The sequence below is a fragment of the Lepidochelys kempii genome, chromosome 9 (genome assembly GCF_965140285.1).
Source record: "Lepidochelys kempii isolate rLepKem1 chromosome 9, rLepKem1.hap1, whole genome shotgun sequence".
NCBI classification, from domain to species: domain Eukaryota; kingdom Metazoa; phylum Chordata; order Testudines; family Cheloniidae; genus Lepidochelys; species Lepidochelys kempii.
In genome coordinates this window covers 43,970,676-43,997,821 of record NC_136388.1, presented here as the reverse complement: position 1 = coordinate 43,997,821, position 27,146 = coordinate 43,970,676, and the positions used below count along the sequence as shown (strand labels likewise).

The 27,146-nt window shown below is 41.2% G+C and overlaps 1 protein-coding gene across 4 annotated transcripts in view; it reads right to left on the bottom strand.

The window, feature by feature from the left end:
• Positions 1-27,146, bottom strand: part of LOC140917371 (glypican-5) — a 617,795-nt gene that overhangs the window by 132,328 nt on the left and 458,321 nt on the right. For all 4 annotated transcript variants that reach the window (XM_073360049.2, XM_073360046.1, XM_073360047.1 and 1 more), the window contains one exon: positions 12,314-12,464. In XM_073360049.2, coding sequence (XP_073216150.1) covers positions 12,314-12,464 — 151 coding nt within the window. The remainder of the gene's footprint in view (positions 1-12,313; positions 12,465-27,146) is intronic.

Below are 27,146 nucleotides of genomic sequence, written 5' to 3'. Positions count from 1 at the left end.
CCCAATCTTTTGAGCACTGTAAAACTAGACTAGACGACAGTAGGAGAGGTACCATAAGAAGCAATCCTGCATCCAGATCAAATGATCCAACAGCTCTTGTCCATCCTTAATGACTATGATTAAGACACTATGTGTTCCATAATTCTGTGGCCATGGAATTCACCACCGTCCATGGAATTATATTCCAGAATCCCAGTTTTTATATAAATACTATGCTTTTATCTCTCATGGTTTAAAGAGAACCTTTAAAACATGAATGGTATGTAAACAGATGCACTTTTGCCTTCCTGAGTCTGCACACAACCTGAAATAACAGCTCTGATAGATGTGAACTGCCCTGTTTATCTCAATAACATGCTCAGTCTGAAATCTAATGATGGAAATTTAAATGCCCACATTGTTAATTATTTCACTGATGATAATTTTAGCAGAAATATCCAGACAACGTGCTTATCCTGCAATTTCCCCATGCCCCACTATGCCTTCTCAGGGGCCAAAAATAAATAATGCAGGGGCTACTGTACCAACTGCATTATTCATTTCTTTATTTTATTAATTAAATCCTCCATTTTTCATTATAATTGAAGCTGCTGCAGAATTTCTGATCAAGGAACCTTGCAGTTCAGTTTCTTTACCTGTTTTCCACTTCCCTAATACTTAAGCAGCACTGTCATAAATTATGGTGGACAGGTGTAAATATGCCCTGAATCTTTTTATGAGCCATCTAAACTAGAGTTTTACTCCTAAAAAACTCCTTCGTAGTCCTTGGGGATCTGGGCAAAGACTGGAAGATGGAAGCAAAAATACAGCTTTGCATTGGAGGATCTGCTGTCAGAGAATCTTTCCAAAATACATATTTGCAGGAAAATATTATTTAACTCCTGCTTTCAAGACGGAGGAAGGCGAGTAAGCAGTTTTAAAATAAGGGACATTGGGGCATTGTGGATCAAATCAGAACTATGATGTAAAAATCCTCTTTTTTGGGGAAAAAAATGCCCTATCTCTGACTTCCTTGCAGGAAAGGTACCCAACACTGGGCTAGACTCTCAGCTGGTTTAAGCTGTCATAAGTACATTGATCCCAACTGACCTATGATTATTGACACAAGTGGATCTGACTCTGTAAGATTATGCTCACCATTATTAAGTTGCATGCCTCAGTCACTGTTCTTCCCAGGTGACCAGAGAATATGGTATATAAGTAATACATTAGTTCCACAGGAAAACTGTCAAACGAAAATGTGATTTCTTTTGGGATATCATTGTGTTCCTAAATGATCTCCCCTTAGCTGGAGAGGACAGTTAAAGTGTCTGTTGGCTTTATGATGGTCAGCCAGGATAACACAAATTTGTGGCCAGTTAAGGGCTACAAAAGCTTATAACACACATCTGAGCCCTTCAGTGAGTTCTCCAATAAAAACAGGAAAGGCCAGAACTGACATTGCTGATATTTCTTGTGGGGCGGGGAGAATAAGCAAAGATAACCCCTCTCATGCTTTAAAAACAACAGAAACCCTTCTGGCCACCTTTATAAATCATAAAACAAGAAAAAAAGCCACTGTTTTTTTTCATTGGAAGCTCAACTCTACCTCTACCACCAACCTTCCACAATGCATGGCTGTCACTTCTTGCATGTCAGAGGAAGTGTAGATGAAGGAGGCTTTAATAGGGCCATTAAGAAGTTTACAGCCTTTGTCAACTTCACGTCACAAATCTGATTTGTTTTCAGTGTTTGTCTATGGAGCCAAGGAAGCCTCAGTACATACAGAAGTTCTTTCTGCAGCTAGGGCTAATTTAGGTCTAATATATTGGATAGTAATGAGGGGATAAGGTAAGTTCTATTTATGGGGCACTCGAAGGAGTGGTCCTAATTGTTTTTCAAGTTCTTAGATGCCCAGTGCCAAGCCAAGCTGGTGACAGACTCCCTGTGATACCATCTGACTAGTGATCCTGTCTAGCTGTGAACATAATTTGACCCAGAACTTGGGTCAATCCAAGGTCATCTGCCACCTATCATTTAGGAACCTGTCTCAGTTTGCCCAGAGAAACTCAACTTGATAGTTTCTGTAAAACCTCTGGATCCACTTTTGCCATCTTTCTGTTCGGGGTGACGGACTTCTGTAGATATGTACATGTACATATACATTGCCTCTCCCGGCTGCAGGGGCCTCCACCAGAATTAAGTGAATCAAGGGAGTTACAAATGGCCGATGGGACAGGGGTTTAAACAGCAGCAATTGCTAGACTTCTGGGTTCTACTAAGACAAGCTGTCATGCCTCTTAACTCTGGTTTGGCCCTAAGTCTATCTCCCTATACCTGTAACATGCCCTCTTTACCTGCTCTGCAAGCAGGGCTCCACAAGGCTAAGAAGGAGTGCACAGGCTCTGAGCAATGTAGCAGAGCACCTGGAGCAAGCACGAAGATGCTGCTTGCCTACTTGTTCACCAGATCAGCATACCCATGTGTGGAATCACGCCTAATTCATAATGGAAAACACTGTTCTTAAGCCGGCAGGGTTTTTTTCATATGTAAAATATAGCACAATGCCATTAACATTTTAGATTCAGCTTCCATTAAGTTATATGGTTATCGATCTGGGATTAATTCTAAGGCCCTTGTATTGTTAGCTCCTCCTAATTAATTTTGGCTTTATGGTGTTTTTAGAGGCAAATTGCCTTAGCCTTCACATTTACCCCATTGCTACTCAGCATGACTGAGCTATTACAGCTATTGTCAGACAGAGCTAAATCATATACAACTTACTGGAGTTATTCAAGGAGAGAGTTTTCACTCCTGCGTACTCTGCCTTTCAAACTCTGGGGCTGGTGCTTCCTCCACTCAAGTCACTTGCAAATGACTTCCATAGGAGTAGACACTCTCAATAACTAGGGTCAAACTCTTTACTGACCTAACTCTATTGACTTGAAGCAGAGAATACTGGCCATTATCTTCGAAAACTCATGGTGATTGGGGGAGGTTCCGGATGAGTGGAAAAAGGCTAATGTAGTGCCCATCTTTAAAAAAGGGAAGAAGGTGGATCTGTGGAACTACAGACCAGTCAGCCTCACCTCAGTCCCTGGAAAAATCATGGAGCAGGTCCTCAAGGAATCAATTCTGAAGCACTTAGGGGAGAGGAAAGTGATCAGAAACAGTGAGCATGGATTCACCAAGGGCAAGTCATGCCTGACTAATCTAATTGCTTTCTATGATGAGATAACTGGCTCTGTGGATGAACGGAAAGCAGTGGACATGTTATTCCTTGACTTTAGCAAAGCTTTTGATACGGTCTCCCACAGTATTCTTGTCAGCAAGTTAAAGAAGTATGGGCTGGATAAATGGACTATAAGGTGGATAGAAAGCTGGCTAGATCGTTGGGCTCAGTGGGTAGTGATCAATGGCTCCATGTCTAGTTGGCAGCTGGTATCAAGCGAGTGCCCCAAGGGTCAGTCCTGGGGCCGGTTTTGTTCAATATTTTCATTAATGATCTGGAGGAGGAGTGGATTGCACCCTCAGCAAGTTTGCAGATGACACTAAACTGGGAGGAGTGGTAGATATGCTGGAGGGCAGGGATAGGATACAGAGGGACCTAGACAAGTTAGAGGATTGGGCCAAAATAAATCTGATGAGGTTCAACAAGGACAAGTGCAGAGTCCTGCACTTAGGACAGAAGAATCCTATGCACCGCTACAGACTAGGGACCAAGTGGCTAGGCAGCAGTTCTGCAGAAAAGGATCTAGGGGTTACAGTGGACGAGAAGCTGGATATGAGTCAACAGTGTGCCCTTGTTGCCAAGAAGGCTAACGGCATTTTGGGCTGTATAAGTAGGAGCATTGCCAGCAGATCGAGGGATGTGATCATTCCCCTCTATTCGACATTGGTGAGGCCTCATCTGGAGTACTGTGTCCAATTTTGGGCCCCACACTACAAGAAGGATGTGGAAAAATTGGAAAGAGTCCAGCGAAGGGCAACAAAAATGATTAGGGGACTGGAACACATGACTTATGAGGAGAGGCTGAGGGACCTGGGATTATTTAGTCTGCAGAAGAGAAGAATGGGGGGCAGCGGAATTTGATAGCTGCTTTCAACTACCTGAAAGGGGGTTCCAAAGAGGATGGCTCTAGACTGTTCTCAGTGGTAGCAGATGACAGAACAAGGAGTAATGGACTCAAGTTGCAGTGGGGGAGGTTTAGGTTGGATATTAGGAAAAACTTTTTCACTAGGATGGTGGTGAAGCACTGGAATGCATTACCCATGGAGGTGGTAGAATCTCCTTCCTTTGAGGTTTTTAAGGTCAGGCTTCACAAAGCCCTGGCTGGAATAATTTAGTTGGGGATTGGTCCTGCTTTGAGCAGGGGGTTGGACTAGATGACCTCCTGAGGTCCCTTCCAACCCTGATATTCTACAATTCTATGAACACAGCTTCTGATGTTTAGTAAGATTAGTTTTCTATAGAGTTTGGATTCCACGCATCTCTAGCTACCACATACCATCAGGCTACGCCTTCTCAGTGCATGCACCTTCTCATTCTGGCTCCCTCATTTCTATCAGTAGCTTCATAGCTCCATGCCAAGATGATTTTTCTTTTAAAAATGAGTATTTGTGACATAGCACTGTAAAAAATGTCTGACAGGGAGTTGAGCAGAAAATTAGTTTGGGGAGCTTCCAACACAGGGCTATTTACAAAACAAATCCCTGACATGTATGTATTTAAATAATCATTTCTTTGTAAAGTAATCAAATCAAATACCAGTGACAAGCTAAAGTTAGTAAAATGTATTGCAATATAAAGTCTTCAGTGGACTCAGGATTAATGGTACTATTTCAGACAGAAAGTCTTCAAAATGATCTACCGTAGTGTCTCTGATCACTGTTTGTTTATATAGGTTTATTCCAAATAGACAAACCCCAAATGTTCTGACCTCAATCTCCCCTTTGCTTACTTCACCCTTGTTCTACAGTGCATTTGAAGGTTTACACTATAAGTACCTGAAATGTTCTTACCTTTTAATTATTCCTAAGCCCAGCTAAAGTGAACACTAATTTGCTGCAATTTACATAGATCTTATGAGAGGTTTTTAGATGGGGTAAGATCCAAGTTACCCGGGAAAGAATTTTCTGTAGTATCTGGCTGATGAATCTTGCCCATATGCTCAGGGTTTAGCTGATCGCCATATTTGGGGTCGGGAAGGAATTTTCCTCCAGGGCAGATTGGAAGGCCCTGGAGGTTTTTCGCCTTCCTCTGTAGCATGGGGCACGGGTCACTTGCTGGAGGATTCTCTGCTCCTTGAGGTCTTCAAACTACAATTTGAGGACTTCAATAGCACAGATATAGGTGTGAGGTCTTTTTTAGGAGTGGTGGGTGAAATTCTGTGGCCTGCATTGTGCAGGAGGTCAGACTAGATGATCATAATGGTCCCTTCTGACCTAAATATCTATGAATCTATGAATCTATGAGAGGGAAAATTAAACTTCATGAATTATCTTTGCTCCTTTTTGAACAGAGATGATGCCAAAGTTATTTAACAGTAGTAGCTTTAGTCTTCTTTGGCTCAGCTCATTCTTCCCACTGTTATAACTAAAGTTAGGAGAAAACTCCTATGAGAGGACATGGGCACTCAATCAGCTGTATATTATTAGAGACGAAGATCTACATCACTCAGTAACTCAATTATTTGGCCTGGCAACTATTCATGTCTCTCTTATTTGTCCAGATATGAAAGTGACTATTATGGGGCAAACTCTGATCTCAGTTACACCATTGTAAATCCAAAGTAAGTGAATCAGACACTATTACTTTCATTTCCCAATGTCTCCAAATCCCTAGTTATGTGAATGTTAAGAAAGGAAAAGGAGTTAAGAATGATCACCCCCGTTCTCATGCTTTTCAGTGTAAATCAGGCTCCTATGAATGTTTCCCTAATGACAACACATTATCTTTACTGTAACTTAGCAGACTTTAACATAGATTTCACAAATAGGCCTGGGAAAATCTTGTGTGCAAAAATGATTTTTCATTAGAATTTTTCATTTCTCTTTTCTGTTCCTTTTCTCTGAATTGCTCTCTGAACATCTCCTGATTAACACCACTGAGATAATGAAGTTATAGCAGCGTCAATCTAAAGTACTTGGAATCAGAATCTGATCTTCTGTATTTGTTTATTTCCCTCCATCTTGGCTCCATTTTTTCACACTGATTTTTAATGCATTTTTTTCTCTGCCCCTTCTTATTCCTCCCCCTTCTCTCAAGTCTCTCCTAAGTAGAATACAGACTCAGTTGCGTCTGACTTTGAGACAAATGTTTCAGTCCATAGTGTTAAAGGGCAACTGGTAGGCCATGTTTATGCTGTAGTTGGAAACAGGTAACCCCTCTTCACCAACAAACGGAGATGACAAAAATTAAAGTTTGAAACCAGTGAGCCTTCCTCAAAATAAATATTAAATAGAGAATTAAATTGTTTTGCAGTTTTTTGAACAGGATGAGCCACTTACAATGGTATAACAATAAAGGAAATAGTGAATGTAGTAAAAACTCAGTAGGAAACACAATATCTCATGGAATAAAGGATACCTAAAATTAATAAAGAAAGCCAGTAACACAGGGATGGTGTGTGATGTAGAGGATTCAAAGGGCAGGAGAACAGAAGAGCTGAGAAAATGCAATATTGACACCATCTGGGATAATCAGCAATGGAACTGAAGACATGTGGAGATGAGAATTTGATGTGTGGGCTGGCTGCCAGCAGATATTCCATCAATATTCTGAGATGATAATAATAATTACACAAATCAGCAGCTGTAGAATTACATATTTAGATAAATACAAGTATAACATGGTGAATGGGAATGAAGTATGGTTAAGATGACAATTTGTACAGTACACTGATATTTAGAAAAGACAGAGAAATGAGGAGGATAAGGACATCATAAAGGACAAAAGGATCCTGATATGCAAAAGAAAATCTGATGATGAGAGAATTCATGAACAATGAGAAAAATACATTAACCTTCAATAGCTGTTGAGATCTGATACAAATCAGGCAGAAGTTATCAAAAGAAAAAACAAGTTATTTTCTTTGCATTTAAAAAGAAAGGATGTTCTCAGGGGGAAAAACCTGCTCATGTGCCCTCAAGAGAAAATGTATAACCAGATAAACTACTATAAGTTATAATACTTGGAGAAGACAGGGGCAGGGGAGTGGGGGGAGCAAGGGTCCTCCATCTAAACAGTCATGTAGGAAGCAAGGATTGGAACTACGTCCCAAGATAATAACTCAGCCTGAATGCTATAATGAAGTAAAATGCCAGGTATCTTTAAGATGATGAGAAGAAATGTGACAACAGGAAGGATATACCATCAGGAGAAGGCTTATCAAAGAAGAGAAGCTTAGCAGTATTACAAGTAGTTAGAAAAAAGAGTTGTGAAAGAAAATGGTTAGTATTGTATTGATAAATGTTTGTCAAAATCATGTATCTGAATAGATAGCTGGGTGAAGAAACTCATTGAACACTCTCTATTCACTGTTGAAAGCCTGCTGACCATCCAGATATTGCAGCATTTGCTCATTTGTTCAATGCTTGCTGTATCAGATACAATTTTGGCTTATTGATGAACGTTTGTCATTCCTAAGAGGCAGCATTATTCAGGCTCTTCCTCCCCTTGCACTTCATGACTCCCTCCTTTTTGGGGTGGAGCTGCAGGAGTAGCAATTGATGGGGAAGCACAGTTCTGGAAGAGGGTCCGTGGGGTGCAAACAGCTAGTGCAAAGGTACAATATGTCTTCATTTCTGAGATCCAGTGTTTCAAGGCTTTTTGGGAGGTGGAAGGTGAACACCTAGCTTGTTCTGTTTGGGAGCAGCATTCCTAGTCCCTGATGTGGGTTATTTTCATGCAGGGACCAATCTGACCCAAAGGCTCCAATGTGCAGGTACTGAACAGGTTAGTTTTAGTTCATGGGTAACAAGATGATGAATACCCTGACTAGAGTTTCTATGCTCCTGTAAGGCTCAATTGTGAGCCTGCTAATGTTCCTGTTTGGGGGAGTAACAGGGTCTCCTTATGCCCCCTCAGTGCCCTGCATGGGCTACCTGCATTGCTAGACCCTGCACACAGGGGAGAGCAACCACCACCAGCTGTTACTCCCCATCCATGCAGGTGTGCAGAGACTAGTTGGGCCTTGGCTGATTGAGCCCCAGAGTGTGCTGGCCAGCACAGCTCCACTAGCACAAGGACAGACACATCTTTCTTTCTCCCCAAAGTAAGGGAAAAGAAGGACCCGACTGCGACTTACAGTCACTCTTGTCCCTTACTTGTCACTCTTGTGTCCCTTACTTGGGCTGGATTGCCAGGGGCCAATCCAGCCTCTGATATGCACTTTTGTGGCTCAGTTCTGCAGGGTGCCAAGCACTCTCCCCAATGCAGCAAAGCACTTAAAGATGTGCTAACTACAAGCTTATGAGTAGTTGCATTGAAATCAATAGGACTACTCACATGCTTGAAGCTAAGCAGGTCCCTGACTGTGCTGCTGGACTGGGGACAGAGTGCCGAACACCTGTTGGACGGATGTTGGTTTACACCTACACCTAGAAACCTACATGTTCTGAATGGTCTCAGACCTGACAGTAAGTTTTCCCCTCCCTATTAGACATTTACTTGGATTACTTTCTTCTTTCTAATTCTTTCTTTGCAAAGCCTTGGTCACAAACAATCAATAGGCATTGTCGTTAAAGTGTCAGTACATGTCAACAGTTACTATATGGTGCTATCTGAGTCACAGTGCTATTTCCACAGCGTTCCCCTATACTTGGAACGTGAGATACCTGTGGTAAGTGGTAATGGTTGGAAAATGTTAACTTTTTAATGGATTTCATCATTGTGACCCCGCACCAGTAAGGAAGGAGTTAAGCAGCTAGTCTGGACCCAGGCAGCCCTACCCCACCCACTTGCAAAGCATGCATGGCTTGGAGGAAGAGCTAGAAAGAAGAACAGGCCAATGTGGCAGGGCATCAGACAATGGAGATGAACTGACTTGCACCCTGAGCTCTGGAGTCCTGGCTGTCATGATGTTGCCAAACCCCAGAGAAGAGACTGGTGATTCTCAGAAGGTCTGAGACTTTCTTTGATTTAATGTCTTTACTTTTCCTGTTGGGAAAGAGGGTCTGGCAGGAAGTGCTCCAGGAAGGCAGAAGTACGGCACTTTAGTGGATACCCAATGGAGAGGGTGGGACCGGGTTCCCATAATAACCCTTAGGAGGTGCCGAAGGCAGAAGCCTACCCCTAATACTGGGAGTCTAGAGGAGAGAAGGCCCTGAAGACAGAAGGTTCAAGATCCTCAGACCTCAACCTAGGCAGAGATCCAGAGACCCCTTGCCTAACCCAAAGGGCTACCCTGTTGCTGGACTTTTTATATACCCTGAAAGGGATGGACATAATCATGGGACCTGCTCAGAGGGATGAGTTACAGAAGAGGCAGGACACTGCAGGACCAAAGCAGATGTTAATATGTTAATAGAGAGAACCTGCCACACCCTGCCTGACCACTAGGCGGCACCTGTGGTCAGTGATCCACTTCATAACCATATATAATTCTTCAGAACTTGTTTATCTCAGTGGTATGAAGTCATCTGAGTAAACACATGTGGTACGGGCTATATAATTAAATATAGTATGTTTAAATGTATAAGTAGTGGTCTTTAGAGCTAATAATGGATTTGACTATAAAAGGCTTATATGCAACTGCCAAAAACAAAATACGAGCACTACATAATACTGTATTCAGGTACAAATCTTAATGGAAGAGATGAAGGGAACTGGGGAATTTAACTGACATTCAGAAAAGATTCTAGATAGCTGAAAAATGGCAAACAAAACTTCAGGATTTGAAAAGTGCAGACAGACAACTGTGAAATATATTGATATTGGTTGGTTATGCATAAAAGCTTGAGGAGCTGTCTATGAATATCTGAGTGCAGAATTGGAATATATAAGCATGGGATCAGATCCTCAGATAGAGTAAATCAAAATCAATATAAATACAAACATTTAAACCAGATCAGGATCTGGTCTCTAACTCGCTTTCTAGAGAAAGTGGGAACTGGGGAAGATAATGACATTTGGTCAGGGAGACTTTTAGTCGGCCTACAGTTGAATATGTTGAAGCAGGTAATCTAGATGCTGGTGAAATCCATGTGCTTTGGGGATTTATTGTTTTTGTTGGTAGGAAGGTAGGGAAGGATGGTTCAATAGTATTGCAAAAAAATATTTGTAAGTAATCCATACACTATGCTTCACAGCAGCAATGCTTCTCAATCTATAGAGCATGACTGTAAGCACAATGTTTGTAAATTATTTTCATATCGATTTTAAATAAATGATGACTATTTTAGTGTACTGTGCTGGATACTGGTTTCATCATTTCAGAGTCAGATACTTAGATATGTCCTCTTTAGGGAGACTTCTGCATAGACCTGGTGTTAAAATCATCATCATTATTATTATTGCTCTGCCAAAGACGTTTACCCTTTGAAAGCCCTTTTTATTACATTTAATCACATGCAACACCATTCATTGAGACTGATACTTTAGAGTTGTCATTTAAGGCCTGATCCAAAGCCCACTGAAGTCAATGGGAAGATCCCCCATTGAGTTCAGTGGGCTTTGGATCAGGCTCCTATTCAGGCTTTGCCACTAGAAGTTCTCAAGTGAGCTAAATTTCTTGCACTGCATATCTACAAAGCAATAATCAGAGCACTCTTGGTAGATCTCAAGTTGTGTAATGTAACTTTGCAATTAAAAAGCACCATAGTTTAAAGACACATACCAAGAGGAAATTAAATTAAATTGAAGTGTTTTTATATTTTAACATTCTACTAAAGCAAAGGCGTTTTGTAATGAGACTAATCTCATTTTATCACTTAATTGCATCTAGATATGCCAAACAAATTTACTGCTAGTAACCTGCATACAATATAATATATTAATTATAAAACACTATTACAGTTTTCACAAGAAGGAATAGCTACTCTTACTGTTCTGAATCCAAAGCATTTGGTCAAATTAATTGTAATTATATTTTTAGTTGATATAATCCCAGCCAAATCAATGGGAGAGCTAATTATGCAAATTTAATTCTTTTTAATCCACAACCATCTCATCATAAATAATTTTATTTCAACCGATTGCTAAAAGGAAGGAGGAGACATTATGTTGCTTCCTTATTTCACATTACTAAAGTTAACAATAAACCAAATTTCAAAAGCTTCTATTTTTTTATTTTTGAACTCTAACTACAAAAGAGCCATTGTATATTTTGGCAATACTACAATATATAAATAGTTTAATTATCAACTGAAAATGATTTAGCACCTGGCTATTGTTTATAATGTACCACATGAAGACAAAAAACATATTACTTAAAACTTTAATCGCTATAATCTCCTGCATCTGGGGCATCTAGAAGAAGTCTTTTCACAAGTCAGATACAATACAAAAACAATAAATTACTAATCGATGAGCAAATAATTTTTAATTGATAATGTATTCATCTATGTTTCCCAACCTTTGTTTATAAAATATTTGTGAGAAGAATATGGAAAATCTCTACATTTATTTGTTATTCAAATTATTTCTGATTTTAATAAACACACTTTTCTCCACATCTGAATACCTCACCAAAAATTTGTTGGAAATAGGGCTGGCTAAAAGCAGCAATTTTTGTATCAGGAAAAATTTAAAGGTTTTGACATTTTTTTTCATTCTGACGAACAAAAATGAGACCTTTTGAAATTTCTTTGTGAAAAGACATGAGAAACACACAGACACACACAACCAACCCACCAGAGCAAGGACTTGAACCTGGGTCTTCTACATCTCAGGTGAGTTTTCTAAATGCTAGGTTATTGACCATTCGGTGGGGGTCATGAAAACCCTTTTTTTCCCCTCAAAATCAATACATTTCTGCTAAAGGTTTCAGTTTCCACAGAAAAAAAGTTGACATTTTTTCAACCTGCTGCAGTTGCAAATGTTCGGTATTTCAACTTTGCAAGTTATGTTGTTTTGGTTAGTTGTCTAGTGCCTCTTCTTTTGTTAAAAACTTGATTATGTAAGTCACCAACACAACGCAAATTTCAGATTTACAATCCAACATGGAATTTTGAAATTCACTTTCAGCAAATATTTGAGATATAAGTTTAAATTCACTTTCCACAAGCATCCTGTTTTTCTTTACCCATGTTCATGGAAAGGCTCCAAAACACTAAGCTGAAACCTGCTTTAAAATGTGAATGAATATTCAGAGAACATTTTCCCTGCATTTACCTGCTGTGTGAATTCTGTCACCAGATCCTTGACATCCATCCTCATCATCACAGTCCCCGCTTGATTCCATTGCTTCACTTTTCCAGCCCCCACTGCCACTTTCCCTGGAAGCCCAACGTTCCAACTTCAATTTTGTCTTCCCTGTATCCAGCTAAAAGACAAGAAAACAAGTCACAATGAAATTTAGTGTCTTCACACAATTCAAGGTGCAAATGACAAAGAGCCTGATTTTATAAGGGGCCGAGGACCCTTGGTTCTGAAATACTGTGGGTCTGATTCTGTTGTTAAAAATGTTATATTTCACCCTTTTATATTAAAAATGTTATATTAACAATGTTATATTTCACCATACGGTTAGTGCAATGTTTTGGGTTATTTTCATATGAAGTCAACAGTAAAGCTTCCTGGATGAGGGGCAGGGTCATCACAGAGGTGTTGCAGGCATTTAATACCTCATACATGAGGGCCCTAGTATCTTAAAGGATTGGGCCTTAAGGTAGGATTTTTAGGGCATTGAGCAGTTAACAAGATCAGGTCCAAAGCCTGTGCAGACTGCAAATTGTGCACTTCACTTTAACTTGAATCAGCAAAACATTTGACTGAAACAAATTTCTTGGAATTACTATAGAATAAAAACAAGCTGTTTCTGGAGTCACTCTGAATTCACGGCATTAGCTCATGCTAGCTGAAGTACTGTATTTGCTATAAAACAAACCTTTTTTGAGCTTTATATGCCATCCCCATTTGTCATACTTTACAATGTAAGAAACACAAATGTGTCATCACAAAGGTCTAGACCACCATTAAAACTTGTTTTCAATGGCAGCCTAAGTGGCCAGCTCTTCTCCCTGTTTGGGGTAAAGCTTTTTCTTTGGTAATTAGAAGGGAAGAAGGTTGTAGCTGATGCTGTGAATGTCATTCTGGTTATGCTGGAAAAGCTCTCACAATAAGGAAGTTTGGCAGTGTTTCCTAAACTTGGCCACTCTGGATTTCTCTAATCTCCTCTTGGAAGTTAGTTAATTCCATGGTCGGGTCCCCTCAACTGAGAATGCCTTGTCCTTAGCCCTCACATACATCATTCCGGGCTGTGGTTTTGGCAGTCTGAAGATGGAAATGAGGTCTCTAATATAGCTGGGACCTGATCTGATATATTTACAGCTTTGAAGATCAGGACAGATCAATCTGGCAGTGGAAATGGCGTGGGAGCCAGCCGAGAAACTGGAGCTAAGGCTTGACACACTAACGGAGACCTAAATGGCAGAAGAGGAAGGCCGCAGCATTTTCCACCACCAGGAACTCTTGAATTGTTTTCACATTCCTCTTCAAATACAACGAGCTTCCATAATAATGCAGTCTGACAAACGCATGTCTCACTGTGCCTAGGGGTCCTGTTCTAGCGAACAATAGTTGCTACCTCGTACTGGGGAGAACCTGGCTAATTTACCCTTTACCTGAAATTGTCCATTTTGGTTATTCTGAAATGCACACATCACTGCACTGCAGTGGGAAGATGAGTTTGTGAGGGAGAGGAATATGGATTTTAGTTGGGAAAGGCATTGAACACTGTCCAATTGTTGTTGGATATTTTTTTTAACAAGCTGCCTGATGTCGAGCATCATTATTCACAGGCTGAAAGCCTGATGTCATGGGGAAGTAAGAGAGCAAATATTTTTAGCAAATGTAAAAAATAAATCTGTGTATGTGGAGGAAAGGATTATTTAGTTACTTCATAGATTTATTGTGTCCTGACCATCTTGGAGGAGACTCATTCATTCTTGGTTATAATCCTTCAGAATGAAAAGAAATGGCTAAGTGGTGAACAGAACAGATGCAAAATTTAATAAAGGCTTTTAATGATTGTTTGCAGTCAAGGCAGAAAGGTTTACTGCCTGTTAAGGTAATAACTCTTTTTCAAATTGATTTCATTCAGCACTCATGACTCAAAAGTGAATAACCGAATGATGTGTGCTCAGCTGTCCTGGAGAAGGGTAGAGAAATGAGCTCTGTGTTCAACCATGGGTGCACTGCCGCATTTCCCAGACTACTGAATGCGATGTCCTGCCTTCCCTTCAGGAAAACAGCCCAATGGCAACTTATATACACATCTATTAGCCCTCCTCCCCACATTCTACAGTTCCTCCCCCAAACCTCCTCTTTCCTAAAGTCTTTCCCAGCAGAGACATCTACACCTACAGTATCTCCCAGCTGGTGTAGCAAGGACCCCAGCCAAGTCTCCTTCTCCTTTGGTTGAAAAGGCTCCCTCTTATAGTAAGCCCCACCTCTGGGCTGTTGCCATGTGACCTTTGGTCCCCTGACTCAGTGCCTTGAAACAGGGCACAGGAAAGATGCATATACCCAAGGACATTTTCATGTCCTTTGCCCCTACCTATCAATTGCATGTCCCGTGCTTTGGGAAATCATAGAAATAATAGAAAAATAAGGTTGGAAGGGACTTTGAGAGGTCATCTAGTCCAGCCCCAAATGCTAAAAGAGGACCAAAGAAACCTAGACCATCCCTGGCAGGTGTTTGTCCAGCCGGTTCTTAAACGCCTCCAATGATGAGGATTCCACAGACTCCCTTAGAAGCCTATTCCAAAGCTTAACTCTGGTTCTCATGGGTGACTTTAATTTTCCTGATATCTGCTGGGAGAGCAATACAGCGGTGCATAGACAATCCACGAAGTTTTTGGAAAGCGTAGGGGACAATTTCCTGGTGCAAGTGCTAGAGGAGCCAACTAGGGGGGAGCTTTTCTTGACCTGCTGCTCACAAACCGAGAAGAATTAGTGGGGGAAGCAAAAGTGGACGGGAATCTGGGAGGCAGTGACCATGAGTTGGTTGAGTTCAGGATCCTGACACAGGGAAGAAAGGTAAGCAGCAGGATACGGACCCTGGACTTCAGGAAAGCAGACTTCGACTCCCTCAGGGAACGGATGGGTAGGATCCCCTGGGGGACTAACATGAAGGGGAAAGGAGTCCAGGAGAGCTGGCTGTATTTCAAGGAATCCCTGTTGAGGTTACAGGGACAAACCATCGCGATGAGTCGAAAGAATAGTAAATATGGCAGGCGACCAGCTTGGCTTAACGGTGAAATCCTAGCGGATCTTAAACATAAAAAAGAAGCTTACAAGAAGTGGAAGGTTGGACATATGACCAGGGAAGAGTATAAAAATATTGCTCGGGCATGTAGGAATGAAATCAGGAGGGCCAAATCGCACCTGGAGCTGCAGCTAGCAAGAGATGTCAAGAGTAATAAGAAGGGTTTCTTCAGGTATGTTGGCAGCAAGAAGAAAGCCAAGGAAAGTGTGGGCCCCTTACTGAATGAGGGAAGCAACCTAGTGACAGAGGATGTGGAAAAAGCTAATGTACTCAATGCTTTTTTTGCCTCTGTCTTCACTAACAAGGTCAGCTCCCAGACTGCTGCGCTGGGCATCACAGCATGGGGAGTAGATGGCCAGCCCTCTGTGGAGAAAGAGGTGGTTAGGGACTATTTAGAAAAGCTGGACGTGCACAAGTCCATGGGGCCGGACGAGTTGCATCCGAGAGTGCTAAAGGAATTGGCGGCTGTGATTGCAGAGCCATTGGCCATTATCTTTGAAAACTCGTGGCGAACGGGGGAAGTCCCAGATGACTGGAAAAAGGCTAATGTAGTGCCAATCTTTAAAAAAGGGAAGAAGGAGGATCCTCGGAACTACAGGCCAGTCAGCCTCACCTCCGTCCCCGGAAAAATCATGGAGCAGGTCCTCAAAGAATCAATCCTGAAGCACTTACATGAGAGGAAAGTGATCAGGAACAGTCAGCATGGATTCACCCAGGGAAGATCATGCCTGACTAATCTAATTGCCTTCTGTGATGAGATTACTGGTTCTGTGGATGAAGGGAAAGCAGTGGATGTATTGTTTCTTGACTTTAGCAAAGCTTTTGACACAGTCTCCCACAGTATTCTTGTCAGCAAGTTAAAGAAGTATGGGCTGGATGAATGCTCTATAAGGTGGGTAGAAAGTTGGCTAGATTGTCAGGCTCAACGGGTAGTGATCAATGGCTCCATGTCTAGTTGGCAGCCGGTGTCAAGTGGAGTGCCTCAGGGGTCGGTCCTGGGGCTGGTTTTGTTCAATATCTTCATAAATGATCTGGAGGATGGTGTGGATTGCACTCTCAGCAAATTTGCGGATGATACTAAACTAGGAGGAGTGGTAGATACGCTGGAGGGCAGGGATAGGATACAGAGGGACCTAGACAAATTGGAGGATTGGGCCAAAATAAATCTGATGATGTTCAATAAGGATAAGTGCAGGGTCCTGCACTTAGGACGGAAGCATCCAATGCACAGCTACAGACTAGGGACCGAATGGCTAGGCAGCAGTTCTGCGGAAAAGGACCTAGGGGTGACAGTGGATGAGAAGCTGGATATGAGTCAGCAGTGTGCCCTTGTTGCCAAGAAGGCCAATGACATTTTGGGATGTATAAGTAGGGGCATTGCAGCAGATCGAGGGACGTGATTGTTCCCCTCTATTCGACATTGGTGAGGCCTCATCTGGAGTACTGTGTCCAGTTTTGGGCCCCACACTACAAGAAGGATGTGGATAAATTGGAGAGAGTCCAGCGAAGGGCAACAAAAATGATTAGGGGTCTGGAACACATGACTTATGAGGAGAGGCTGAGGGAACTGGGATTGTTTAGTCTGCAGAAGAGAAGAATGAGGGGGGATTTGATAGCTGCTTTCAACTACCTGAGAGGTGGTTCCAGAGAGGATGGTTCTAGACTATTCTCAGTGGTAGAAGAGGACAGGACAAGGAGTAATGGTCTCAAGTTGCAGTGGGGGAGGTTTAGGTTGGATATTAGGAAAAACTTTTTCACTGAGAGGGTGGTGAAACACTGGAATGCGTTACCTAGGGAGGTGGTAGAATCTCCTTCCTTAGAAGTTTTTAAGGTCAGGCTTGACAAAGCCCTGGCTGGGATGATTTAATTGGGGATTGGTCCTGCTTTGAGCAGGGGGTTGAACTAGATGACCTCCTGAGGTCCCTTCCAACCCTGATATTCTATGATTCTATGATTAACTAGCTTATACATAATTTTTTTTCATACTATCTAACCTAAATCTTTTTGCTGCAAATTAAATCCATTACTTCTTGTCCTACCTTCAGTAGGCACAGAGATCAGTTGATTATCAACCTCTGTATAACAGCCCTTAACAAACTTGAAGCCTGTCATCAGATCCCCCCTCAGTCTTCTTCTCTCAAGACTACAAGACAGTTGTTGTTTTTTTAATTTTTTCTCATACGTCAGGTTTTCCAAACCTTTTACCATTTGTGTTGCTCTCCTCTGGATTCTCTCCAATTTGTCCACCTCTTTCTTAAAGAGTGGCACACAAAGCTGGACACTATACTCCATCTGAGGCCTCACCAGTGTCAAGTACAGCAGAACAATTATGTCACCAGTGTCAAGTGGAGTGGAACAATTACACTTCTCTTAATACACCCTACAATGACATTAGCCTTTTGTGCAACTGCATCATATTGTTGGCTCACGTTCAATTTGTGATCTACCATAACCCCAGATCCTCTTCAGCAGGACTACTCCCAAGCCAGTTATTCCCCATGTTGAGGTTGAGCAATTGTTTTTTCTTTCCTACAATTCAGTAAAGACAAATGCAAAGTACCATATTTATCTTATTGATTTCAGACCAATTCTCCAATGTATCAAGGTCTTCTTGAATTCTAACATGGGTATAATAGGCCGGGGAGGCTAAGCCTCCGCAAACAGCCTCCGACCCACCGCCTTTGAGAGCATGGAGGGGACGCCTAGGCCGTGGCCGCACCCACACTTTTCCCCCATGGTCCCATTTGCGGCCGAGGAGAGGAGCGAGCGACAGTGGCGGGGCTGAGTGGGGAGGGGCTGAATGGGACCGGGACCTGGGGTAGAGCGGAGGTGGGACCTGGGGCGAAGCATGGGTGGGAGGAGGCCGAGAGGGGGTGGGGCCAGAGTCTGGATGCTGGGGGAGCTTCCGTTGCTTGCACCGGCCTCCCCAAATGCCAGAGCCACGCGCCACCTATGAATTCTAAGTCTGTCTTCCAAAGTGCTTACAATCTCTCTCATCCTGATATCATCCACAAATATTATACACATACTCTCCCCACTCCATTATCCAAGTCATTAATGAAAATATTGACTATTGCTGGATTATGGTTGGTGTACTGGTGCAGTTAACCAAAATTAAAAATAGATTTAACATGTACAGGAGTAGCAACTTTATTACTCCTGAAATACTTATTGCATAATAAAGACTCAGATTATCTCCCCCAGATGTATGCATGTAGGGCCTCTTCTGCATGCAGATCTCCCCTACTGCACAGAAGTGGACTTAGCTGCTTCTGCAGGGCCAGCCCATCTCCTCCAGAGGTTTGAGAATATGCAAAGAGAAATGGAAGGAGGCAGTCTGGAAAGGGAACTGGCAGGGAGGGATGGGTGTGGCAATGGACATTATCTTCCTTGTGGATCTTATGCAAAAAGGATTATGCAGTCTTATTATCTTTTTGTGTGTTTTTTGTAGGTTCTGGAGGCAGCCAGGTCAGGGGTGGTCACTTGTGCTTTGTTCCAATGGAGCCGTGCTGCCAGGCTATGAGAGGAGCTTCCACTAGGGGCTAGAGCTAATATGTAGTACCAAGGCTTTTGCCCTGATGGTCCTGACATGCAATGGAGCTGAGGAATTCTGAAAATTTGGAGGCATCAACCCCCATGGTCTTTTCTGTGAGGTGGAGGAAGGACAAATTCCACTCCCTAATGGACCAACATGGAGAGAACCTCTCCAACTGGATTCTCCGCCATAGTCTCCTCCCCATCTGTTACCATGGAAGAGACTGATCTGGATCAATAACTGGCATTTATTTCACACTTTCAACAAAATAGTTCAATGTGGTATAACTTTACTGACCGTACTAGCTATCTATCAATACACATGCAGATCAATTAAACCATCACTGAACCCCAACCACCGCCACCTCTGGCTGCTTAAACAGTGAGCAGGAGCCCTGCACAGTAGTTCAGGACCAGAAGTGAAGAATGCAGTACCTTATCCAACTGAAACAGCAGAACTGGATTTTTGGTAGAAGAAATGCAATAATCCCTTTGGATTTGTGCCAGGGCACAGGATCTAAATCTTTACCCTTGTAGAAAACATCATGGGAGTTTTAACAGGAGCATAGACTTTATGACTTCAATTTTTTCATCCAAAAGATAGCACTTCCAAAAGCATAGTGCTTTCTAATGCTATTCTGGGCCACTGGTTCCGTACTGACTTAATTAAAAGACCAACCCTGTAATGAACAGCTCCAGTCCTGCTTGCTTTATGAGACTTGACAGACTGACCACCAGCAGGTGGGTATGAAGTATCCATATTATATCTTTTGCTCATTAAAAGGCAACATGAATAAGGCCTAATGTAAAACCCCTTGATGTTAATGGGAGTCTTTCCACTGACTATGAGCTTTGGATCAAGCCCATGGTCCTCTAAAGAGTGTTGAGAACCTACACAATATTCCTGAATAGATTGCTTTGCATTTGATTTAGCTGAAATGTGTGTAAAATCATATGTAACCAGGAAGCTCTGAATTAAATACACCGCTGACAAGGTATATTGTTCATTCCAGCAAATGCCTGGAGTGTATTATACGCAGGAAATGTGGTTCACCATGCTTGTTCCAAATGTTATGTGACACAAAGGGCCCAAATCTCCCACTATGGGCCAAACCTTAATTCAGTCTCTTGATCTTTGGCCACAGGGCATGGTCGAATACAGATTTAGTCTCAAACACTTTTTGTACAACGGCAGCATTCCCACTCGAGCATCAATTTTGTGAATGCCCCTTCTGATTAATTAATAGCTGTATAGCTCCTTGAGATACGATTCTGTAAAAGTGTAACTATTGTATTTGTATCTGAGGTAAGAATTCAGCAAAATAGAATAACAAGGGCTCATTTAATTAGAAAATAGGTTTTTTTAAAATTATATTTTGCACCATACTTTCAAGTTTATCAGATCAGTGAACATGGCAATGGAAAAGCTATGAGGATACCATATGGATACCATAGGATAACATCTCCTAAAGGTGAGTGCTTGGAATATTCAAAGAGGACTCCTACATGTTAATTGTTTCCCAAGTGGTCTGTTTCCTCTATGATGTACTTCAGTATGAATATTTTTATATTCCAAAAAGATGGCCATTGCTATGAACTGAATAAACTTGACAGTAGTCCACCTGTTAATCAATTAAAAAGAGTATGAGTCAAGACATCTCTCACTTGCGATGTTTTCATAGACATCAAGACAGACATAAGATATACATCATTTAGTAACTGAAGGCAAAACATGATCCTGTCTAAAGAGGCTGACAAACAATTTTTTTCCAAAACTGTTCTGATGAAATACATATCATTATCTTCAGAGACAATGAATTTTGCACGAACAATGTAAAAAAGCCTACTCTGGAAAATAAAGTCACAAATGACTCAATCCTTCCTGTTAGAATATAAGTATTTTTTCTCAGTCTGCTCAGTGTTTCATTAAAAAAAGTCCTTTCTAAATGCTTATTAGGTCAGAAATGACTACAGCAGAATGAAACAATACGCTGCTTTCTTAGCCAATTGTCTGTATTTTTTCATAAGAACTGACAAAATTAGTGCTGTACATAAAGAGCTGGATTTTACTGATGCCTGGTGACTGAGCAGATGCTCTGTCAATTCACAAAACAATAGGAACATAAGAAATTTTAGGACATAACAGCCACATATACTTATTCTAAGTGCACCCTCTCCTTTGAGATGACATGTATAGTCAATTTCCCTCCATATGTGCACTTAATCCCCTCATAAAACTGTTTGCTCTTGTTTCTGCCATTCACATTTACTCTGTGCAGTCCTTTTCTTTCTTTCAGCATAAAGAAGCAAAACTCTTCTTTTTCTTCAGTCTCTAGTCAGGCATTTTCTTCAGTCTGCTCTCCGTCATGCTTGTATCTCACACTAACTCCAAAAGGCTAGTTGCACTTCCCTTCTCTAGTCCCTTCAGAGATGAGAATACCTCAATAAGGGGCCCTCTTATGTTAATTTTTACCTAAAGAATAAAAATGTATAACCTTTTTGAACAACAGAGACTCCTAGGTATCATTCTGGTTTCCTTCTGCTCTATTTACCCAATTCCTCACAGTAACCCTGGCATAACAAATCGGGTTTCACCTATACAATACTAAAATAATCTAATCAAATTGTTATGCATACTTCATTAAATTTGGTTGAGCGCTTTCAATGGTTTTAGAATTTCATTCATGTCTTCTCCCCACTCCCCACAAAGCCTTTCTGCTTAGTGTTCTGACCACTATAGGTAGATATACTTTTCTTAGGTTTTAGAATCATTGAATCATATAATATTACAATTGAAAGAGACCTCAGGAGGTCATATAGTCCTACCCCAACTGCCAAAGCAGGGCCAACCCCAACTAAATCATCCCAGCCAAGGCTTTGTCAAACCGGACCTTAAAAACCTCTAAGGATAGAGATTCCACCACCTCCCTAGGTAACCCATTCCAGTGCTTCACCATTCTTCTAGTGAAATAGTGTTTCCTAATATCCAATATAGACCTCCCCCACTGCAACTTGAGACCATTGCTTCCTGTTCTCTCATCTGCCACCATTGAGAACAGCCTAGCTCCATCCTCTTTGGAACCCCCCTTCAGGTAATTGAAGGCTGCTATTAAATCCCCCCTCACTCACTCTTCTCTTCGGAAGACTAAATAACCCCAGTTCCCTCAGCCTCTCCTCGTAAGTCATGTGCCCCAGCCCCCTGATCATTTTCGTTGTCCTCCGCTGGACTCTGTCCAATTTGTCCACATCCCTTCTGTAGTGTGGGGACTAAAACTGGATGCAATACTTCAGGTGTGGCCTCACCAGTGCCTAATAGAGGGGAATAATCATTTCCCTCATCTGCTGGCAATACAGCCCAATATGCCATTGGTCTTCTTGGCAACAAGTGCATACTGCTGCCTCATATCCAGCTTTTCGTCCACTGTAGTCCCCAGGTCCTTTTCTGCAGAACTTCTGCTTAGCCAGTTGGTCCCCAGCCTGTAGCAGTGCATGGGATTCTTCCTTCCTAAGTACAAAACTCTGCACTTGTCCTTGTTGAACCTCATCAGATTTCTTTTAGCCCAATCCTCCAATTTGTCTAGGTCACTCTGGGCCCTATCTCTACTCTCCATCGTATCTACCTCTACCTTCAGTTTAAAAGTCAGTTTACCTAACTTGCTGAGGGTGCAATTAACCCATCATCCAGATCATTAATAAAGATGTTAAATGAAACTGGCCCCAGGACTGACCCCTGGGGCACTCCTCTTGATACCAGCTGCCAACTAGACATTGAGCCGTTGATCACTACCCATTGAGCCTGACAATCTAGCCAGCTTTCTATCCACCTTATAGTCCATTCAGCCAATCCATACTTTTTTAACTTGCTGGCAAGAATACTATGGGAGACCGTATCAAAAGCTTTGCTAAGGTCAAGTTTTATCCCAGTCTAATCACCTTCATTTGTTTATGGTGAATTTTGTAAGTCACTTCTCTGCCAGTGTCCCTAGGTCATGCAAGTAATTTTGCATTTTGATGCCTTTTCCTTTCTACTTAACTTTTTTCCCACTAGTTTTGTTTCATCAGCAAATTTCATCAAATGTTCTCTCTTCTAGACAATTTAGGATGATAAATGTGAACAAAATTGGTTCTAGTGCTGATCTTTGTGGACTCCATTATCCACCTCAATTCACCCTGAATTGCTCCACTTACAAGTTGACCTAAGTCTACAATAACCAACCCAATTCTTTATCTATTCAAGCATTTTTAGATTTAGATTTTCAGAAAGCTTTTGACAAAGTCTGTCACCAATGGCTCTTAGGCAAAGTAAGCAGTCATGGGATAAGAGGGAAGGTTCTCTCATGGATTGTTAAAAGATAAGAAACAAAGGGTAGGAATAAATGGTCAGTTTTCAGAATGGAGAGAGGTAAATAGTGCTGTCCCTCAAGGGTCTGTATTGGGCCCAGTCCTATTTAACATATTCATAAATGATCTGGAAAGAGGGGTAAACAGTGAGGCGGCAAAATTTGCAGATGATACAAAACTACTCAAGATAGTGAAGGCCCAGGCAGACTGCGAAGAGCTACAAAAGGATCTCTCAAAACGGGGTGACTGGGCAACAAAATGGCAGATGAAATTCCATGTTGATAAATGCAAAGTAATGCACATGGGAAATCATAACCCAACTACACATATAAAATGATAGGGTCTAAATTAGCTGTTACCACTCAAGAAAGAGATCTTGGAGTCATTGTGGATAGTTCTCTGAAAACATTGACTCAATGTGCAGCGGCAGCCAAAAAAGCGAACAGAATGTTGGGAATCTTTAAGACAGGGATAGACAATACAGCAGAAAATATCATATTGCCTCTATATAGATCCACAGTATGCCCACATCTTGAATACTTTGTGCAGATGTGGTCGCTCCATCTCAAAAAAGATATATTGGAACTGGAAAAGGTTCAGAAAAGGGCAATAAAAATGATTAGGTGTATGAATGGCTGTCGTGTGAGGAGAGATTAATAAGACTGGTACTTTTCATCTTGGAAAAGACACAACTAAGGGGGATATGATAGAGGTTTATAAAATCATGACTGGTGGGGAGAAAGTAAATAAGGAAGCGCTATTTACTCCTTCTCATAACACAAGAACTAGGGGCCACCAAATAAAATTAATAGGCAGCAGGTTTAAAACAAACAAAAGCAAGTATTTCTTTACACAATGCCACAGTAAACCTGTGGAACTCCTTGCCAGAGGGATGTTGTGACGGCCAACACTATAACGTGGTTCAAAAAAGAACTAGATAAATTCATGGAGCATAGGTCTATCAATGGCTATTAGCCAGGATGGGCAGGGATGGTGTCCCTAGCCTCTGTTTGCCAGAAGCTGGGAATGGGCGACGGGGATGGATCACGTGATTATTACCTGTTCTATTCATTCCTTCTGGGGCATCTGGCATTGGCCACTGTCAGAAGACAGGCTACTGGGCTAGATGGACCTTTGGTCTGACACCTTTGGTCTGGCCGTTCTTATATTCTTATCTTTTCTCCTACACCCATTTACTAACATTGCATGTGACCACATTTTACTAAGATATAGATAATTCATAATTTTGGCTCCCACCAATTCAAGTTTTCGTTATTGCTTTAAACAATTCTAAAGAATTTTATGTCAGTGGTTGTCCTTCTGTAAATCGATGGTAATAAATTTTAGGAATTAAGGATAAACTTTCAAAAGGGAATCCAACCTGCACCCTCAGTTGAATTACGGTGGCAATTCTATATCTTTACCTAATTGTAGGTACAATCTGCAAGTTAGATGACCAAACGACTCCTACATTTACACCTACATTTGATATTGCAGGAACATAAATGCAGAGGTAAATGATATCTGTGAAAAAGGAAGGTTCAGTCTCGGCCCTTTTGTAATACATTCATTATTTTACAGTATATTGCAATTTTTGTCTTGATTTGTGAAACCAGTATTTTTCTCAGTGCTTAAGTGAAGGTTACAGGCCTGAAATTATTTCTCTCTTGCCTGTCTCTTAATTACCAGTGAAACACCACAAGACCTGTTTCTACAGTATATTGTGTGTTTCTTCTTCCCATCTTTTTGCTTACTCCCTTATAAGAATTCTAGAAAGGGTTCAATCTGTTCTACGAATTTTTGTCAATGTTAAGTGTTTTCGTTACTTGATCAACTCTTCTGCTGTGATTCTGAGCCCCTTCAACACTATTTATTCATCTCCTGGGAAATTTGTTATCTTTCTTGCATTTCTCTCCCCATTCTCAGGACAAATAATGGATTTAGTTAGTTGGTGGTGTTTTTTTGAAGTTGTTCTTGTTTTTGTTTAACTGTGTCTATCGTAAGTCATTAAATTACTCTTCTCATGTTTTAAAGAACATTCTGATTCCTTCAACTAATTTTAGCTCCTAATCATTTTTCAAATCTCTCTTGTAATCTTTCTTTCATTCTCCACAAATAACTGCTTCCCTGCTGTTTTACATCTTTAACTTCACTTTGTAATCTATTCAGTCCTTTGTACTTGAGGTTTTGGACTTTCATGTCTTTCTTACCTGTGATTAGTTTTTTGCACTTCCTGGTTTATGCAAATGGACTTTCTAGTATGTTGATTGCTAGAGAAAACACTTACAGCTATGGCAACATTAATTTATCTTTGAATACTTTCCATTTACCCTGTGTTTCCTTCCTCTAATTTTGCTTTTTGCCCACTCATTCTACTTCACTTCCCAAAGTCTTCTAGAATGTGCATAGTCAATGGGAGACCTATATCCCAGAGTAAACAGGTTAAATAAAAATTACTTTTTCTATCTGATGTAATAGGCTTATTTCATCAGGAATCTAAATTGGCTTTAGGAGATTTGCCTTGTTCTACAGTTCAGGATAGCTCTATTTTTGAGGTTAGCTTTATAATTTTTTCCTCTCAGATCATTATTAAAAGTGGCTATGTTTATGCTATGTTTTTGCAGAGTGCTTATAGTATGATTAGTTTAATGAGCTAAAAATCTTGGGATGCCCTTGAAATATTTTTACTCAAATATTTTTACTCAGATTTACACTGTACAGATGTACACTGTACTCAAATGTACAGACAAATAGGAATGTGAATTCTGTGAATCTCTTGAGTTATTAACAGAAGCTCTATAATAGCTGCGCTCCCCATTCCTACAAACCATCAGCTGTAATTCACTAATTCTGAATGATCTGAAGTGAACATTTTATCTCCTATTGCTTTACTATTAACTCTAAACAATCACTAGTTCTATCTGAGCAGGAAAAATGGTTTGAAAAGACCTGACATATTTTGGTTGATTTGGTTAGTAGTTTAATAGTCATGTCTCAAAAGAAGAAATAAGTACCTGACATACTTTTTTACATCTTAGCTACTCATACATTACACCTCTAGAGGATGAAATTCATCCTGTTTTAAAAGACAAAGAAAACTATGATTTTGTGTTTCCACTTTTCTATAAGTGTGACAGAGCTTGGGAAAAAAACCAGAGTGTTGGGGAAATGAGAATGGGGAGTCTTAGAAAAGAAACAACATACACTGTCACGTCACCAATGAGACATATCCTTCTTCCTTTCAAGAGGAGATTGTTCAGTATTTGCTTTTAGCTATGGCTGTCCCACTCAGTGGCCTTGATTCACCTCACAGACACATTTTGATGACAGCTAGTCTGCTCTCCTGATCCTGGCAAGGGATGCTGGTGAGAAGATGCTAGTTGGGTGGGCTAAGAGCTCTACCCCGAGTGATAATTCCGCTAGGTCCCTTGATGCTGATACTTATGTGTTGGGTTCTGCATATGTGCCCCATTTTGGGGGCCATATTCACAATAGCATTTTTATTGGGCATTCTGGGTCATCAAGGTGTTTGAGCTGTGTTGGCAGAAGAGTGTGCCCTGTACCAAGGAGACCTCTGAAAGGAGCAAAGGGGATGGACTGAGCATGTTTCTTTAGGATCGATGCTGCCACCTCAGCAGTGATGATAGGGGTGCATGTATGTGATGGGGCATCCTCCCAAACACACCATGAAAGGGTTAACATAGGCCAGATGGGCCAATTAACCTATTAGGCTGCAAACCCGAGGACATTTAGGCAGAGAGGAAAACCCTAATCAAGGAAAGCTCACCTGTGCAGGAACAATGTGAGCTGGTAGCAGAAAGGAGGCTGCATGGAGTACAGCTGCAGTCACTCTCCCTGGGA